Here is a 16,694-nt window from a genome sequence, read left to right on the forward strand (position 1 = left end):
CAATAGGAGCTGCAGAGACAGCCGCCAGCTAGGGGGTAATCCTGGCAAACTGACTCTGTTTTATTGCTCACATCTGTGGTCAACCCTGTATAATGTATATAATGGAAACCCCCTCAAGCGAAGGGTGGCCACCTGTTACGCAATCCCTGTCCCGGACAGTCCGAGCTTTAATGCACAGTTCCTTGCCGCCACACTGCGCCCGGAGGCGTGGAGCGTTGACTAGGGGCAGGGTCAGTGCCGGCCGGGGGTTGGCCCCTGGCAGCCTTGCTGCACTAGCAGGCGGACGCGCCTCTTTGGGGCAGCCTGCGCCTGCACTGAGGCGGAAGAGCCAGGGCGATCCCCAGCGGGGTCTGCACGCGACGCTGCGCGAGAGCTCGGCGTGTGCTGCAGCCGGGGGCCGCGGGTATGGCCCAGAGCGCCTTCTGCGTGGCCTTACGGAGCTTTCTCTTCGAGTACGACACCGCCCGCATCGTGCTGATCAAGAGCCGCAAAGTGGGGCTGGTGAACAGGGCGGTGCAGCTGGCCATCCTGGCCTACGTGATCGGGTGAGCGGGGCTGGGGAAGGCAGCGGGTGCGCGCCCCACTCCCCACCGTGTGGGGCTGCAGCCTGCCCCGCAGCTGGCCGGAGGAGCAGCCCCTCTCCGGCACTGCTGGGGAAGGGAAGGCCGGCAGCCCCGTGATGCGATCCCCTCACCATTCACTGGCTTTGCAGGGATTTTCACTTTCACTTGTGGGGAGGCTCTTGGGACGACGGCTCCCCCCCCCCCCCCCCACACACACACATCTGTGTTTTGAGAAGAGGATTGTGGAGCGAGATTTTTCCACTCCCCGGGCCTGCTGGCGGCTGCTGATTTACCCAGTTTGCAGTGTTCGGGTACCCCCAGGCAGGGGTCAAGAAGTATAGGCAGTGGGGCTGCGTAGCTACATTTCTAGGGCTTTGCATTGGGAGCTGCCTGAGGGCAGCAGAGTCTCTGGCTCAGTCACACCCCACTGCTGCCTCTATCCAAAACATTCGGACTCTGTGCTTTGGATGCCAGGTGCTGCAGCAGCAAGGAGAGTGACTCTGCCTGGAGGACAAGGGAAATATGGCTCCCAGATCATGGCACAGATGGCTCTTGAGCCCTGTGTTGCAGCTAGCTGACTAAATTAAACCTGCTTAAATCTGGGATTCCAAGGCAAATGTGGGGATTTGGCCAGAAGACAGGTTTTGGTCTGTTTAGTTTCCTATAGCAGGCAGGTGTCTGCAATAGTGGGAGAACTAGAGAACTCCTTGCTCATCTTGTTTGTCACAACAGAGTTGGTGCCCTGAAGGTCCTCCCCATTGTGAGGCTTACCTGATAGGTTTGGCCTTTGGCCAAGTGACTTTATAAACTCAGGCAGATCCTGGAACTTAATGTTTACAGATTGTAACATGCCACCCAGCTGATCAGGCAAAAATGGCTAATAAAATCTCTTGACTATAGTATTGGGGAAGGGAGGTGGGTCCTGAAATATATTGGAATTCAGACTTCAGTGATTATCTTTTTGGGTAAGTTATGACTCTCAAATATGTAGAGATGCTAGAACAATTTATATAATGGGGGCACTGAACTTTTGAGCCAAATTATCCCTGTGTATAATGGGAACCAGTTCAAGGAAGGGGTGCTGCATCACCTCCCCTCCCGCCACTGCCCCTTAGGTCCAGCACCTATGCCACTAAATGAGGGAAGTAGTTATTGTGGTTTTTATCCTTTAAAAAAAGTTCAAGGGAGTAAACACTAGGAACAGAGAACTATTTAGAGACCGGTGTTTATGATGTAATGGCATGAAATAAAGCCAAGTAACTAAGGTGGATATCAGGAATTGCTGATAATAGTAAATCTTCCATGCACAGAGATGGAATCCCCTTTACTTGTGCTGGATAAATATGCCATGGAGAGGATTAGGCTAAATGTAATAGTTCTTACTTAATGCAGATCTGCTATGTTAATAGATTGAGTTCAGGCTCTTATGTTGAGCTGCTAATGCCTTATGGAAACTTTATTTCATTGCGACACTCTGAGGAGCCAGTCCCAGACCTGAGGAAAAGCCATGTAAACTCAAATTTTTCTCTGACCAGCAGAAGTTGGTCCAAAAAAAATTACCTCACCCTTTGTTCTTCTGATATTCTAGGGTCAACATGGCTAACCAATGCTGCATATGTCTTACGGCGACCTCAGTGTTATCTTAACTGGATGTTCTGTGTTAGTCTACATTTCTATCTGTGCTCTGTTGTGAAATGTCAGTCGTGTCACTTGACTGCTGTTGAAATAGCTGATATCACCAAAAGAAAGATGGACATCAGCTGATAATGAGCAGTTTAACTTAATGTGAATATCACCTACCTTTTGAAGCAGAGAAATGAAATATGTAATTCAGTGTTTTTAACAGTATTGCTTTAACTTCCCTGGGGCACCAGAAATACTTTAGGGGCAGGAAGGTTTGACTGTCTTGGTGGGATTCTTCTGCTGGCAGCCTTTTTCTCCTCTCTCCCCAATCTTGTCTTTAAAGTGCTACATAATTATGTCTTTTTTTTTAAATATTTTGGTGTTACTCCTAGTACTTACTAGAGTAGATGAGAGGAGACCAGCCCCTTTTTCCATTAGGGATATAAAATTTTAATTAGTTAACCAAATAGTCAGTGCAAATAGCACAGACTATTCAATTAGTTGCTTCAGGGGGTAGCCAAGTTAGTCTGTGGTGGGGGGGGGGAAAGGAGAACAGCAAGCAAATGGTCTGGTAGCACTTTATAGACTAACAAAACATGTAGATTGTATCATGAGCTTTCGTGAGCACAGCCCACTTCTTCAGATGACCGGAGTTATGATTAGAGGATAAGGAAACTCGAAATAAGTAGGGGAAGGGAAGGGGGGGGAGAGGTTCTGTCGCCCACTCCCCTACCTCTATGCATAAAGTATCAGGAGAAGGGGTGCTAAACCTGAGTAATAAAGATCAAAGTCAGTGGATGGATAAGGCAGGACCAATACCATTCAGAAAGTAGTTAGCACCTTCATTATCAATGAAGGATTCCCAGCTGGCCTGAGGCTGCATGTGTCATTTCAAAGCAGCAGCGCCATGTGCAGTGGGCTTCATGCTGTGCTGCCACTTGGAAGCACCTCCTCCTTATCTCTCCCCACAGGGATGTGGGGTGGGTTCTGATAGAGGCAGCAAAGGTGAGGGGAAGCAAACTAGTCAACATGCTAGTTGACTAATCCGATTTGCTTATTGGATAGTCAACTAGCTGTTCACATCTCTACTTTCTGTGCACCAAGAGAAACTCATGCTGTATCTCTGCTTTTTCTTACAAAAATTTGAGGTCATTTCTCACTTTGCTTTTTCCTCTTTGGTTTCCCACTGTGCCTGACTACTCTGAGTTTTTGGCTTGCTGTGTCAGCTCTTCACTTACCACAGCTCTGTGGTTTTGTCCACAGCCATCCTCCCTAAAGTCCTTTCCACACTACCCACTAAATGTAAAGTGGAAAGAATCCTCTGCCTACCTAGTTCCTTTTTCAGCTGAACAAATCTCCACTAATGGAAAATCGAAGGCAATTAACTTAGGGCCTTATCCAGTCCCATTAAAGCAAATGGAAAGACACCCCTTTCTCAGCCTGTACTGTACTGAGTTCAGTTGGGCCCTAAACTTATTTGGTTATTTGCTGGTGTTTCTGACATCTGAGTTAAGATAGTTTCTCTTCTTGGATAGTGTCCCTTCTAGTGACATCTCTCTGTGATGGGCTTGTCCCTTGCTGTCATGGCTCAGACAGCCAGGAAAGCCCTTAGGCCTTTTCCAATGATCTGAATCTGGATTTTCCTAAATAAGTAGCTCAGCCCATGGCTTCCAAGTGGCAGAACAGAAGCTTCCTAGAGAGAATGGCCTTGTGTTTTTTCTGGGGTGTTGTGAATGGAATGCCCCTGTCTCCTTTTAGGGGCTTGAATTTTCAATACCTGACTTGTCATATTTTAAGCTGTTGAGCCTTGTACAAGAATGGAAGCATAACAGGTTGAGGGAGAAAACAGTATGATAGTTTTGGCAGCTGGTCATGGTTATGCTCAGGGTTGGAACTAGAGCGTGAGACAGGGTGGTACAGGATGTCATGTGTTTTGTCTTCAGTGTGGCTTGTTACGTGGTTTTTTTTTTTTCCAGCAGTGAACTAACTGCTAAGTAACTTCTCCCTTGCACATGTTTCAGACACTTTCTTTCCCCAGTATCAATATCGCTAGCTCAAAAATCATGGGTAAACTCCTAGATCATAAAATTGATTTGGGCAGAATGAAGATTTTTAAAACAATATGTGGGTTCTTTATTTGCTTTCTGGGTGGTTGTTTTAGCTGTTAGGGTTCATTGTTTCTCTGTTTCTGAAGTCTAGACTTGAGTCCAGGAGCTGAGGGTTTTAAGAAACCAAACATCCAAAGGCTAATGACAAAATTTAGCAACATTAACTGCTCTCAAACTGCATGACAGATCAAATATCTTGATGTAATAAGGTAATATCAGTATTTTAAATGACCTCCTTTAAGGAAAGCTATGGGCCTGACTTTGTCACTGCCTAATGCATTTGTTTACCCTGTGCATGTGTGAGTTATCTGCCACTGGTATAAGCAGGTAGAGAACTCTGGGTTGGTAGCAGTCCCTTTTTATATTCACCTATGATGGTTGGAAACACAGGAGGGTCCAGGGAGAACAGGCCCCTGCATTTCCTTAGTGGAGCTAATGAACTAGTCAGAGCAGGTAGTGATGTTTAGATGGGGAATGCAGTGGCAGAGCAATAAAGTAAACGAAGCTGCTCGCTGGGTTTCTCCTAAAAGATCATCCTGCCTGATGACAAGCACACAGGATCTCTGTGTATTGTCAGCCTGGTTCTGCTGCCATTGTTACTGGTGTAAAGCAAGAATAACTTCATTAGTGTCACTATACCAGTGTAAGAGCTGAATGGGGGTATGGCTTGTGTCGATACAAAAGTCACTGTTTTCTGCTTCAGTCCTTGCAGCTCTACTGCAGCTGGGTCTTCTTTGCTGTGAGTGTATCTGTCCCTTGCACCTCAAATAATTCCCATGGTCTGCCAAATTCATTCTTTCAGATCTTGGCCCTAAAACTTGCCTGTGAAAACTTCCCATGCAAGCCCCCCCACTGAAAGATCCAATAATCCTATAAAGCGGAGGATGGGAGGGTGGAGAGAGTGGGGACTGCCATGTATACAAAGCCTTCTGGGTGTTCTAGAAGCCTCAGTGAAGGCTGTCCGCCCATGCAAAGTGGGTCCTTATTATCCCCATTTTACAGATGAGTGTGGGAGGGAAATGAGTCACATCTTAAGACTCCCAAAGTCACCTAAGGGGCTAGAAATAGAATCCAGGCTCCCTGCCACACTGCTGGAATCTCTCTAAAGGAGTCTCACTGTGGAAGCCCTGATGAACTTTCCTTCTCTTACAGCTGGGTCTTTGTGTGGGAAAAGGGTTACCAGGAAACGGACTCCGTGGTCAGTTCAGTTACCACCAAGGTGAAGGGAATAACCGTAACCAACACATCAGCGTTGGGACTGCGAGTCTGGGATGTGGCGGATTATGTTATTCCACCTCAGGTACGGGATTTTCTGGCACAGTTTGGTAAGGCTTTGCCAACAAACAGAAGCCTCTTGCAGGCCAGTGCTCCTCCACACTGGAATGCCCATTCTGCATGATGTGTGGGCGACAGCAGAAACAGTAGACAAAAAAAGGACACTTGGCTATTAGCATGATTTCTAGAGGTGCTAAATATCTGCAACTCTCTCTGACTTCATCTGGTTTTAAGAGTACTTAAGCCTGAAACCCATCTGTATGGGGGTGGGAACCCCCAGTCTCTGGATAAAGCTGCAGTAAAGACCCAGGTGTGTTCTTTCTCACTTCTATATTGCTTTGTTTGTTTAAAAGCCAGTAGACCAAAGTTAAACATTGTATCCTCCCTGGCTCAATGGCCCTAACTGTTCTCAAATAACCTGACCTGGAACTAACCAGGAACTGTTGGAAGCCACTGAATGATGGGGAGAGTCTACTACCATTTTGATACTCATATGTTTGCAGTGTGCAGTACTTGGCTTCCAAACCTCACTGTACGCTGCCAACCTTTGACTGACTCTGCCCACAGCAAATCTGCAGGAGACATGCCAGAGCTCTCTCGGGGTAGGGATGTAAAAGATTAATCAATTACCTGGCAGGCATTCGCTTTACTAGATAACTGGTTGGGCAGCCAACCATGGCAGGCTGGAGCACCCTGACTGAGTCTGGTCAGAAGTGTGGGGGTGACAGGTAGGGATATTAATGGTTAACTGGTAAGCACCTCCCTTATCAGGTGATGCTTACTGGTTACTGGATAACTCCATCCTGGCCAGACCACTAGTTAAACCAACCCTGGTTAACCCGTTAACTGACTAATGAGATTTTTTTTTTACATCTCTAGTGGCAGGTAGGGCCCTGGCCACTCTGACAGTCCTGAGTGGCCCTGCAGTGCCCTGGTTCTGGCCTGGATGGAATGGCAGGGCCATACTAGCAGCAATTTGCACCTGGCTGTGCAGGGCTGGATGGTGGTGCCCTGGCCCCAGCTGCTCTGACTTGGCCTGGGCTGGGTGGCGGGGTCTCACTTGTTCACCACTAGTTGTTTAAACATAATACTTTAACTAGCTAGCTATTTAAACTATTAACTAGCAAGTTCCCTACTGATTGGGAACTTGCTAGTTAAGTAGTTCAGACAAGTCTGCTGGGGCATAAACAAAGATACGACTCAGAGCCCTTTGGGCTTGTGCCATAAAGAAATGCAGGTGGGAAATCAATGCCTGCCAGGTGGATAAATACATAACGCTAAAGCTCGAAAAGCCTCCCACACTGAGGCAAGCCCAATCATGCTAAGTGATCCATGCAGATAGGAGCTTTCTCTCTCTCCGCAGCAGGACCCATTGAAGCCACTGGATCAGTTTACAGGGCTGGGATCTCACTTGGCAAAACTCCTCGCGCATGTCTGTGAAAACCCCAGCATGTTCTCATTGTAGTTGCCTCTGGCCTTGTCACGTACCTACAACTAATGTTAATGTCCCTGCAGATATGCAGTCTGGTGCTGAACTAATCTGGGGTGGTGCGTCATCTCTTGGATTCATTACTCCTGATTTCCAGCTGCTGCTCCAACTGTTGGGAACCTTGTCTTTGCCAATGCCATGCCGACAAAACTGCACCATTGGAGAGCGATAGGGGAGCCTCTGTTTTCCTAGTGTGGAGTCAGTGAACCACCTGCCAGAGCACAACAGAAAGGGTTAATGCTCCTTCCGGACTGTTCTGTCCCAAGGAATGAGGATCCCTCAAGTGATGCCTGGCAGAACCAGTTACAGTAGCAGTGCACCTTTTTCTCTCCTAACGCTAGCTTTCCACAGCCCCACCAGAGAACCTGCTCGCAATGCCAGTCAAGCAAGGGTCTCACTTTCCAATGTATCACTGTTTAGAACTAACCCATAACTCTCATTGATTCTTACCAATTCAGGGGGAGAACACATTATTCATCATGACAAACCTGATAATGACCCTGAATCAGACACAAGGCTATTGTCCTGAGGTAGGTTGGTATCTGGCAGTTGCCTTTCTACTTTCTCTCCAAAAGAATCTAGTCTAGAACTGGGAGGAGTCACTCCCATCTCGTGGTAAGGAGGGAAGTGGGTGGGGAGGTAGCTGGTCATCTGTGGCTTACAGTAACAATTCTTCCCTTCTAGCTTCCAGATAAGACAACTTTGTGTAATTCCAGTGAGGACTGTACTGCAGGATACATAGGCACCCACAGCAATGGTATGAAATCCCTCTCTGATCTGTATTAACATCCAAGAGGTTGTACTGTCTCTTGTACGGGGGGAGAATCAGTGTTCACTTGATTCTGTGAACAGAGTGCAAAGCAACTTCAGAAGAGGCCTTGCGAAAGAGCACACACCGGGTGGTTAAATGTGCAGGTGTCCCATGAATAGAAGCCAGTTTTCCTGCTGACCCTCATGTGAGAGCGACACACTGCTCATGTGAACCTCTCCACAGTGGGTGTTGTCCCTCCCCTAATGGGAGGTGCTGGTTAACTAATGCTGCACTTTCCATGTGATGTGGAGTAAACAATCCAGCCTGTTAACCCTCACTCACTCTGCTGGGTGTCAGAGCCTGGGTGAACACTGGCAGGCTGCTCTCCATACCAGATGTTAACTCTATTCCCATGTCCCTCCAGGAGTCCAGACCGGGAAGTGTAGGAAATATTCTGCCTCTGTCTCAACCTGTGAAATCTACGCTTGGTGTCCAGTGGAGAATGACACACATTTACCTAGGTGAGGGCTGGCTGTCTGCCACAGGCTTTTTACTGCTAGGGAGATGTGTAAAGTTTTTAAAGTAACCGTGTAACCACTAAAAATCCTAGTGGCTACACAGTTGACCACTTTTGGCCAGGTGGGATTAGGGAGGGAAGGATGCTAGAGAGGTGCCCCCTGCAGGTTCTGCAGTATCAGGCTTACACTGCAGTGCAGCTAGTTCCTGGAGAGCAGGAGCTGGTGTGCATAAGCCAGCTCGTGGCTTCCGGCCTTGCTCCCAGCGAGCTGGCTACACTGTGGGCTCTGCAGTAGAAGGCTTATACTAAAGAGACCATAGCATGGGGTATCAGCCAGCTCCCTGGAAGCGGGGCCGGCAGCCAGGCCAGTGCGTGGCTGCGGAGCAGAAGAGATCAACCTGTTAAATGCTTACATCCCTATTTATCACTGGAGGGGTGATCTCTGCACGATGGCTCTTACTGTGTAGTCCATTCATGGCCGTTGGAAAGCCACTGCCCCAGGAAGCTTTGACTTGTAATGGCAGTGAGCAGGAATGGGAAGGAGAAATGGAAGGCTGGGAGCAGTGACTGCCTATAGAAAAGAACCATCAGGTGAGTCTTGCAGCATCTCAGAGTTGTGACACACCTGCCAGCACAGAGGGACACATCAAGTTGGATGAGTAATGGGGAAAGCAAAGGCTGGAACTCATTCCTGCTGGATGGCAATACAAGCCAGATGTGAGTTCCAGCTGGCATCTGAGTGCGATAGAATGATCCTGCTGCTTCCCATGCAACTGCTCTGAATACAACCACACCAAAACCCCATAGGTACACATTTGGGGCCTGCCAGCCCCTGCTACTGTCGCCACTCTGCAGTTGTAGTGTGAGAACCATAGGCCTAACTCATAAGTGTGAATGTAGCCTTAGTTGCATAGTAGTTACTTCCGGTTTTCTTCCTAAGTTTTTTCCCATCCATCAAAGCATGTATGGATATGCATCACTAGTAAAACACATGGTGCTGGCTATGAATGTGCTGCTAATAAGGTGAGCGGCATTTGACTCTCTCCTGGGTGGCTGCCCAAGCACTCAGCTTACAGGAAACTCTGATCACTTCCCAATTGTAGACTACAGAAACTGCACTGCACACTGTCAGAACGTACATTTAATTCCAGTTTATCCCCCTAGCTAGACTAAGGCATCTAATCCAGTGATCCTAGCAAAGTAAACCAGGAGTCAGACTCCTGACATCAATGATTCCCTGTTTCGCTCTCATTCACTTGGTCTAGATCTGTAGCATTCACACTGTAGTAGGAGCTTTGTACAAGTGACTTAACCCCACTGTTTCAATTTACCCACTGGTAAGGTAGGTTGTCACTCACTTGCCTGACAAGCGTGTTAGATGACAAAGTGCTCTGAGACAATGCTATAAAAGCCACTGGAACAATGAACATTTTTAATCTTCCAATTGTTTCATAGGCCGGCTTTCCTGAAGGATGCCGAGAACTTCACCATTTTAGTGAAGAACAATATCTGGTACCCTAAGTTCAACTTCACCAAGTAAGTATCTCTAAAGGTGTGAGGGTGATCACTTGAGCTGGTGCTCTGCTGAAGAGTGTGTAGAGAATCTATCTCGGTGAGGGGCTGGGATGGATGGGTGCTGTAACATGTCTCTTGTCTCCTCTTCTGTGCTGCTTCAGGCGAAATATTCTGCCCTCTATCAGTACCACTTACCTCAAGACCTGCATTTATGATCCGAAAACAGATCCCTTCTGCCCCATCTTCCGAGTCCGCCAAATAGTGGAAGCTGCAGGACAGAATTTTCAGGAGATGGCTGTTGAGGTTTGTGGCAATTCTGGCCTCATCCAGGTCAGGTCCACGTTATATGCTTCCCTTGGTATAGCATCATCACACAGGGTATGGAAAATCCACACTCCTGAGCAGCGCAGTTACACCAACCTAACCCCTGGTGACGACAACTCTATGTCCATGGCAAGGCTTCTGCCAGTGTCTTGGCTACCACCTCTAAGAGGAGGATTTACTAAGCTAGAGTAGAATGGGGCCTTCACTTCAGTACACCAGTGGCACAGCTGCAGGCTTTGGGGGAAGGAGGGTGGTGTGTGTTGCTATTACTCAGCCTCTTTAATTGCCTCAGAACATAAAACTGGATCGTGTGGCACATGCTGCCTTAGCAGCCGTTAAGCCATCTAAGTGGGAGCCTTTTTTTCTGGGCCAAAGGGAAAACTTTACCTCGTAAATATTTATCTTCCCTTCTGTTTGTTTTGTGTGGTGTCTGCTGAATGAGACCTTGCTCACAATACTGCAGAGGTGAAGTAAAGCTGGTAAACACTTCAGCTGGCCTATGGCCCTGTGTACTGCTTCCAGTGGGAAGGGTTGGTGTACCCAAGAGAGAACTGAAGTCTTGCGTTTTCAATGGAGGACACCACGTAAAAGTAGTTTTGGGTTGGTGGTTTTTAATAAACTGGATCCTCGTGCTTTGCTAACTTTCTTATAGGCTGGGGAGCAGCTTATTTTAGGGGTACAAAGTTGGGACATTCAGTTCAGGGGTGATGTGAATGAAATTTTCACAAATGGATATGAGCATAAACATAGCAGGGCATCCAACAGGATGTGAAGCAAATTCTTGAAATGTGCCTAAAACCAGATGTGCTCTGCTCTCTAAACTAGTGTCCTGGTCAACACTCTGCAATCCCTGTGAAAGATTGACCACCAATTGTAAGCAATCCCCTTCTGACATCCTTTGTGTGTGTTTATGCTGTGCAGGGTGGAGTAATGGGTGTGCAGATCAACTGGAACTGTGATCTCGACAAACCTGCTTCTCACTGTGTGCCAAAATATAGCTTCCGTCGTCTTGACAACAAGGATTCTGACCACACTGTTTCACCTGGCTATAATTTCAGGTAACGCCATTGGGTAATGGAGCTTGTGGTGTACTTATGACCCCTCATGAACAGTCTCGGGGTAGCTGTTAGTCTAACTAAAAAAAGTTAAAAGGCAATGGCCCTGTAGTAAGCATCACAACCTGGCTCCCAAGGACCCATGTAGTTGAATTAATAATGTGAAATGGTCCCATAGCACCTTAGAGTAACAAATATAGAAATAGTATCATGAGCTTTTGTGGGCCTGACCCACTGGGTTGATACTATTGATATATTTTTGTTACTCTCCTAAGGTGCTATGGGACCACTTCACATCATTAGTACAACTACATGGGTTCTTGGGAGCCACGTTGTGATGCTTATTAATGTTATGATCTAGCTAACAAGCCAACTTGTCTTAAGACCACCTAAGATTCCTCTTTAGTGGACCAGACCCTCAGCTGCTAAAAATCAGTGGAGCAGTGCTGAAGTCAGTGTAGATATCGTGACTTAGTTTAACTTGCATTGAATCCTGTTTGAAGCAATGCAGCTCATGGAAATAGGGCAGCCATCCCATAATGTTTCATAGCAGGTTAGCGTGCCCAGAGGATTGGTACATGGGACAGTGAACTCTGGCATCCCCTGTTTAGAGTTTGGGTGCAGGGAACTAAAGTGCACCTGGCTACAAAGGTACAGCTGGATGATGTTTCATTCTGGTTACAAGATGATGACCAAACCCAGGTCTACACTAGGAACATGTAGCCTGGCAAAGCACTCCTACTGTGGCTGCAACTGGGAGAGCTCACAACAGAACATGTGGCTTGTTTCAGTTGCTTCTCCCTTCCTTTGCACCCCCCTTCCTCCTCCCCCTCCCCCCCCCCAGATTTGCCAGTATAGTTGCTCCCACTCCAGGGATGTTTAGCAGTATAGCTATTGGCAGGGCTCAACAATCTATGTAATCTACTCGCCCGTGGTGAGTAGATTACATCCCAGAAGAGCCGGGTTCAGGCGATCTGAACATGCACTGGGCGATCTGCGCATGTGCAGCTGGCGAGCAGGACTCAGCAAGCCCTGGCTATTGGTTAGATCACATCCCCAGCCCTGGATGGAAGGCAGCTTAAGCCACTTGTAAGAGCCATGTATGGCTGCCAACCACAGTTACAGCACTAACCATAAGGTGTGTAGTGTTTATTATGTCACTTGGGTTACTAACACTCCAGCCAATGTAGAAGGGGCGTGTCTGGTAGAACTTGAAAATTTGTGAATCTTAAAATTCTAGCATAACGTCTACTGCTAAAGACTAATGGGACAATATCTTTTTATATAGAGGTATTTTATGTAAATAGAAGACAGAGTGGTACATCTGAAGCTTGTCACTGGGAGGCTGCTTTGTTGTGAAAAGCTGATAGTATATGTATGAACAAATACTAAGGCCTGGTCTACCATAAAGGGGCAGATCAAATTAAGATATGTAACTCCAGCTATGTTAATTATGTAGCTGGAGTTGAAGTACCTTAATTCAAGTTTCTGCACTGTGGGAGGTTTGGTCCTGTTGACTTCCCTTACTTGTCATAGGAGTACTGGCACCGACAGGGATGCCCTCTGAGTTTGATTTAATGGGTCTTCACTAGAACCACTAAATTGAACTCCAGAAGATCGAACATGGGCATGTCTGTGTTCCCCACAGTGACGATATGGTCTAAGAAGCCTACAGGCCTCTAGATCTAGCAAATCGCAGGGTCTGTCAAGACTTATTACATTAGCCTATTTGATTAGAATGGGCTGGTCCAACTGCAGAATGTGAGCTGACTCTTAACGTTCTGTGTGCTTACTATGGGGGGGGAAAAAAAACATGTAGCCAAATAGCAGTCATTCCTCTTCTCTTCCATGTTCTTTCCTTTTGAAGCAGCAAATCACATGGCAAAGTAAGTCTGATCTCCCTCTTTCTCCCCTATTAACGCAGTTCATGACATGCTACTTGTTGCATGCACAAAGATAATGACTTCTGTGAGTGCAATCTTGTAGTTCAAGTACTGTCACTAAACAAGTCCCATCCTTGACAGTCAAGTTTGAAGTACTATCTGTTCCCTTTGGCAAATCACATACCTGCAAAAATCCTCTCTTCCCCCATCACTGTGTAACTTGGTGGATCCTTTGACTGGCTCTGCTATAAATCTGTAAAACTAAAATCCTCTCTATTCCCATTTTGTCCATTGGAAACTTACATTTCTCATCTGAAATACCTCTTGCAGTAGTCAAATGTATCCACGATTGGTTATAAAGAGCAGCAGCCAACAAAATGAAATCCAGCAAAGTGATTAGTGGTAACTTAATTGTTAATGTCTTGCTTAACTTCACTACTCAATGAATTTCTCCCATTCCTCCCCTTCCTGTGCTCTTAATCCATCTACTAACTACTTCTGTCTAAGCACATTGCATGATGAGTAATTGTGAACAGTGCATTTTAATGTACTTGTAATAATACAAGCTCATCTGTATGTTTAACTGTGGGATCAGGGCAGGTGGGGAAGTAAGCTCTAAATATTCTTAAGATTCTGAAACACTTGTTTTTCAGGTTTGCGAAATACTACAGGGACACAAGTGGTACTGACTCGCGGACATTAATTAAGGCTTATGGCATCCGGTTTGATATCATGGTGTTTGGAAAGGTAGCTCTTTGTTTCTTGAACAGTCTTATGACTGACTTCTTTTTTGTTAGCCTCTAAGTGGTTTAAAAGTCTCTGCAAAAATGCTCACCCTTGTAATTTTTGTCTGTTAGGCAGGAAAATTTGATATAATTCCCACAATGATTAACGTTGGCTCTGGGCTAGCACTGTTTGGGGTGGTAAGTTACACTGGCTCCATGGAGACAGATTTTTAAGCTAAAATCCATTTGCCTTGAGATAAGAACAGTTACAAGATCTCTTTGATTTCAACTAGGCAACAGTCCTGTGTGATATTGTAGTCCTCTACTTCATGAAGAAGAGATATTACTACAGAGAGAAGAAATACAAATATGTGGAAGATTATGAACTGGTAAGCAGCGCTTGGCTCTTTATAGTTAGTTGCAGCCAAACTTATCCCCCCTCCTCCAAAGATTGTGGTTTGTCCATAGATATGTCAATCATAATCTGTAGCCTAATGACCACTAAGTTAGCTTTGTCTAGATCCCAAATGCATTGTTTCATAGGGGTGAGAATGGAGAAAGACAGGACTTCCCAAAGGAGCCAATTTTATGTATTGGTGGAATCCAAACCTTAGGAACCAATGCCTGTCTTCCATGAAGACAATCTTGCTCCTGCTGCAAGGGTGGGAGAAACTTCAGCCTGCTCTCATTGTATCTCAATCCTGACCTGTAACTGCAGGCACCTGCCTCTTGTGAGCAGAAGATGTTGGGGTAAAGACCAAAGTTCCTCTTCCCCAAAACTTTCTGCTGCTGCTTTGAAAAGTGATTTAAAAAAAATTCCTGCAGCTCTGGACTCGCATGTCAGTATCTGTTTGCACCTGATGTTCACTTTCAGCACAACAAAAGGTTCTGAGACCTACATACAGGCAGTCCCCAGGTTATGTACAAGATAGGGACTGTAGGTTTGTTCTTAAGTTGAATTTGTACATAAGTCGGAACTGGCGTCCAGATTCAGCCACTGCTGAAACTGACCAGCGGTTGACTACAGGAAGCCTGAGGCAGTTTCTCTGCCCCAGGCTTCCTGGAATCAGCCACTGATCAGTTTCAGCAGCGGCTGAATCTGGACTCCTGGAACAGAGCAGCTGGGGCGCTGCGGGGACCAACCCCGCAGCACCCCAGCTGCTCTACCCCAGGTGTCTGCGAGAAAAGCCTGGTCTGTTTGGGGGGGGGGGGGTGACACTAGCTGCGCGCCCCCCCCCCCAGCAGACCAGGGAGACGCTTTCCGTGCCCCGGAGGACGCGGGCGGCAGGACCACGGTGCGTCTGGGCGGTCCCGCCGCCCGCATCCTCCAGGGCGAGAAAAGCCCCGTTCGTAAGTACGGATCCGACTTAAGTCGGATCCGCGTCACTTGGGGACTGCCTGTATAAGAGGGCAGGTCCTGGAGTCTTTATTCTCCAAGAGCATGTCTGCTCTCCTGCTGCTTGACTTTGGTTGGAAATGCTTATGCGTACACTGTGAAGAGCCACAATTGTCCTTTACACTTGAGTAGATCAATCAATAGCTGTATGGTGCAGCTTTCTTGGGAGAAGGTTCCTTTTTCAGCTAACTAGTTCAAGGCAGGATTCCAATACTGACCTCCAGAAGTGAGAAGTTAGTGCCCTTCCTAACCTAGGGTCTGGCCATCCTGCTCTCTCTGCAAGCATAGCTTATACCTTCTGCCCTCTCTTCTTTTTAAAGGGGGTCAATAATACATATGGAACACAATCGTGATGTCGTTGGTGCTGCAGCATCAACTGTCCAACCTGAAGAGCTGCCGTGAATACTATTCTTCCTCATGGAGAGACAGTAAGATGCTGCTGCAGGCTTTCCTTCCTGGAACTGAGTGAATAAATCTGTATTCTGAGGAGGAAGAGAAAATCAAACCACTACATTCTTCCTCTATCATTGGCTAACAATTTTTTCTCTATGGAATTCTATCCACTGTAAACAAATGTAGACATCAAGACTTGCCTTGAGACACTTTCCATGAAAGTTTGACATAAGTCTTTCCCCCTCTCCCTCTTCTAGAGACTAACTTCCTGTATCCCCGTATTCTCTACAAAGCCTCCTGGAGGGATCAGTCACCCAGAGCTTGCTCTTTGCTAGGGTCATGGACAACTGGGCCAGAATGGGCACAGATTAGCCAGATTGTCAGACAGTAGAATGAGATGAGTGGGAGAGAGATGAGCCCTTTCCCAGCTGTAGTGAATCTGGTTGCTAATCTTCCTATCAGCCCTCGATCATCTAACTATATGCTGCAGCAGTAAAATGCATTTCCTTAATGTGAGGGAAAATCAACATCTAACCTTCAGGTTACCCATCATGTATCGAAGATTCAAGAGCCCAAGGTGTGAGATGAAGTTCTCTGCAGGACTCCTGTATTCAAGTAAGCGGCTGATGTATCTAGACTTATTTTCTGCATACGTCTTAAAATTCAGCATGCGTAATGAAGAACAAGGATGACAACACTGACAGTATTTCACACTGAGGGGAACGGCCAATATTCCAACCACAGGGGTTAGTGATATTGAATAGAAGAAAGTTTGTGACATGCTCTAAGAGGAGATTCTGATTTTTTTTTTTTTAATAAATCAATAAAGCCCTTACAACTGTCAGGGTGGCCTCTTTAATTAGAAGTGCTGCTGTGAGTGAGACCAGGGCAGAACTGGAGTATTTTCACCAGATCATGACACTGATGGAAAAGAGAAGGTTACTCACCTTGATAATAACTGTCGTCCTTTGAGACGAGTATCCCCGTGGGTGCTCCTCATTAGGTCGGTACACTGCCTCAGAGTGGAGATTTCATAGCAGTGTCCCCAGGAGCCGTGTGCTGATAGGCTGCAGGCAT

The 16,694-nt window shown here is 46.7% G+C and overlaps 1 protein-coding gene across 1 annotated transcript; it reads left to right on the forward strand.

The window, feature by feature from the left end:
- The first annotated feature begins 135 nt into the window (after window positions 1-135).
- P2RX4 (purinergic receptor P2X 4) lies at window positions 136-16,461 on the forward strand. The gene is made up of 12 exons (XM_075898613.2): window positions 136-545; window positions 5,447-5,594; window positions 7,517-7,588; window positions 7,743-7,815; window positions 8,234-8,330; window positions 9,782-9,862; window positions 10,003-10,144; window positions 11,087-11,223; window positions 13,757-13,850; window positions 13,961-14,026; window positions 14,122-14,217; window positions 15,545-16,461. Exons 1-12 carry the CDS (start codon window positions 406-408, stop codon window positions 15,575-15,577), a joined length of 1,179 nt encoding a protein of 392 aa, XP_075754728.1. The 5' UTR covers window positions 136-405; the 3' UTR covers window positions 15,578-16,461.
- The last annotated feature ends 233 nt before the right edge of the window (window positions 16,462-16,694 follow it).

The sequence above is a fragment of the Pelodiscus sinensis genome, chromosome Z (genome assembly GCF_052426305.1).
Source record: "Pelodiscus sinensis isolate ZL-2025 chromosome Z, ASM5242630v1, whole genome shotgun sequence".
In the NCBI taxonomy this organism is placed as follows: domain Eukaryota; kingdom Metazoa; phylum Chordata; order Testudines; family Trionychidae; genus Pelodiscus; species Pelodiscus sinensis.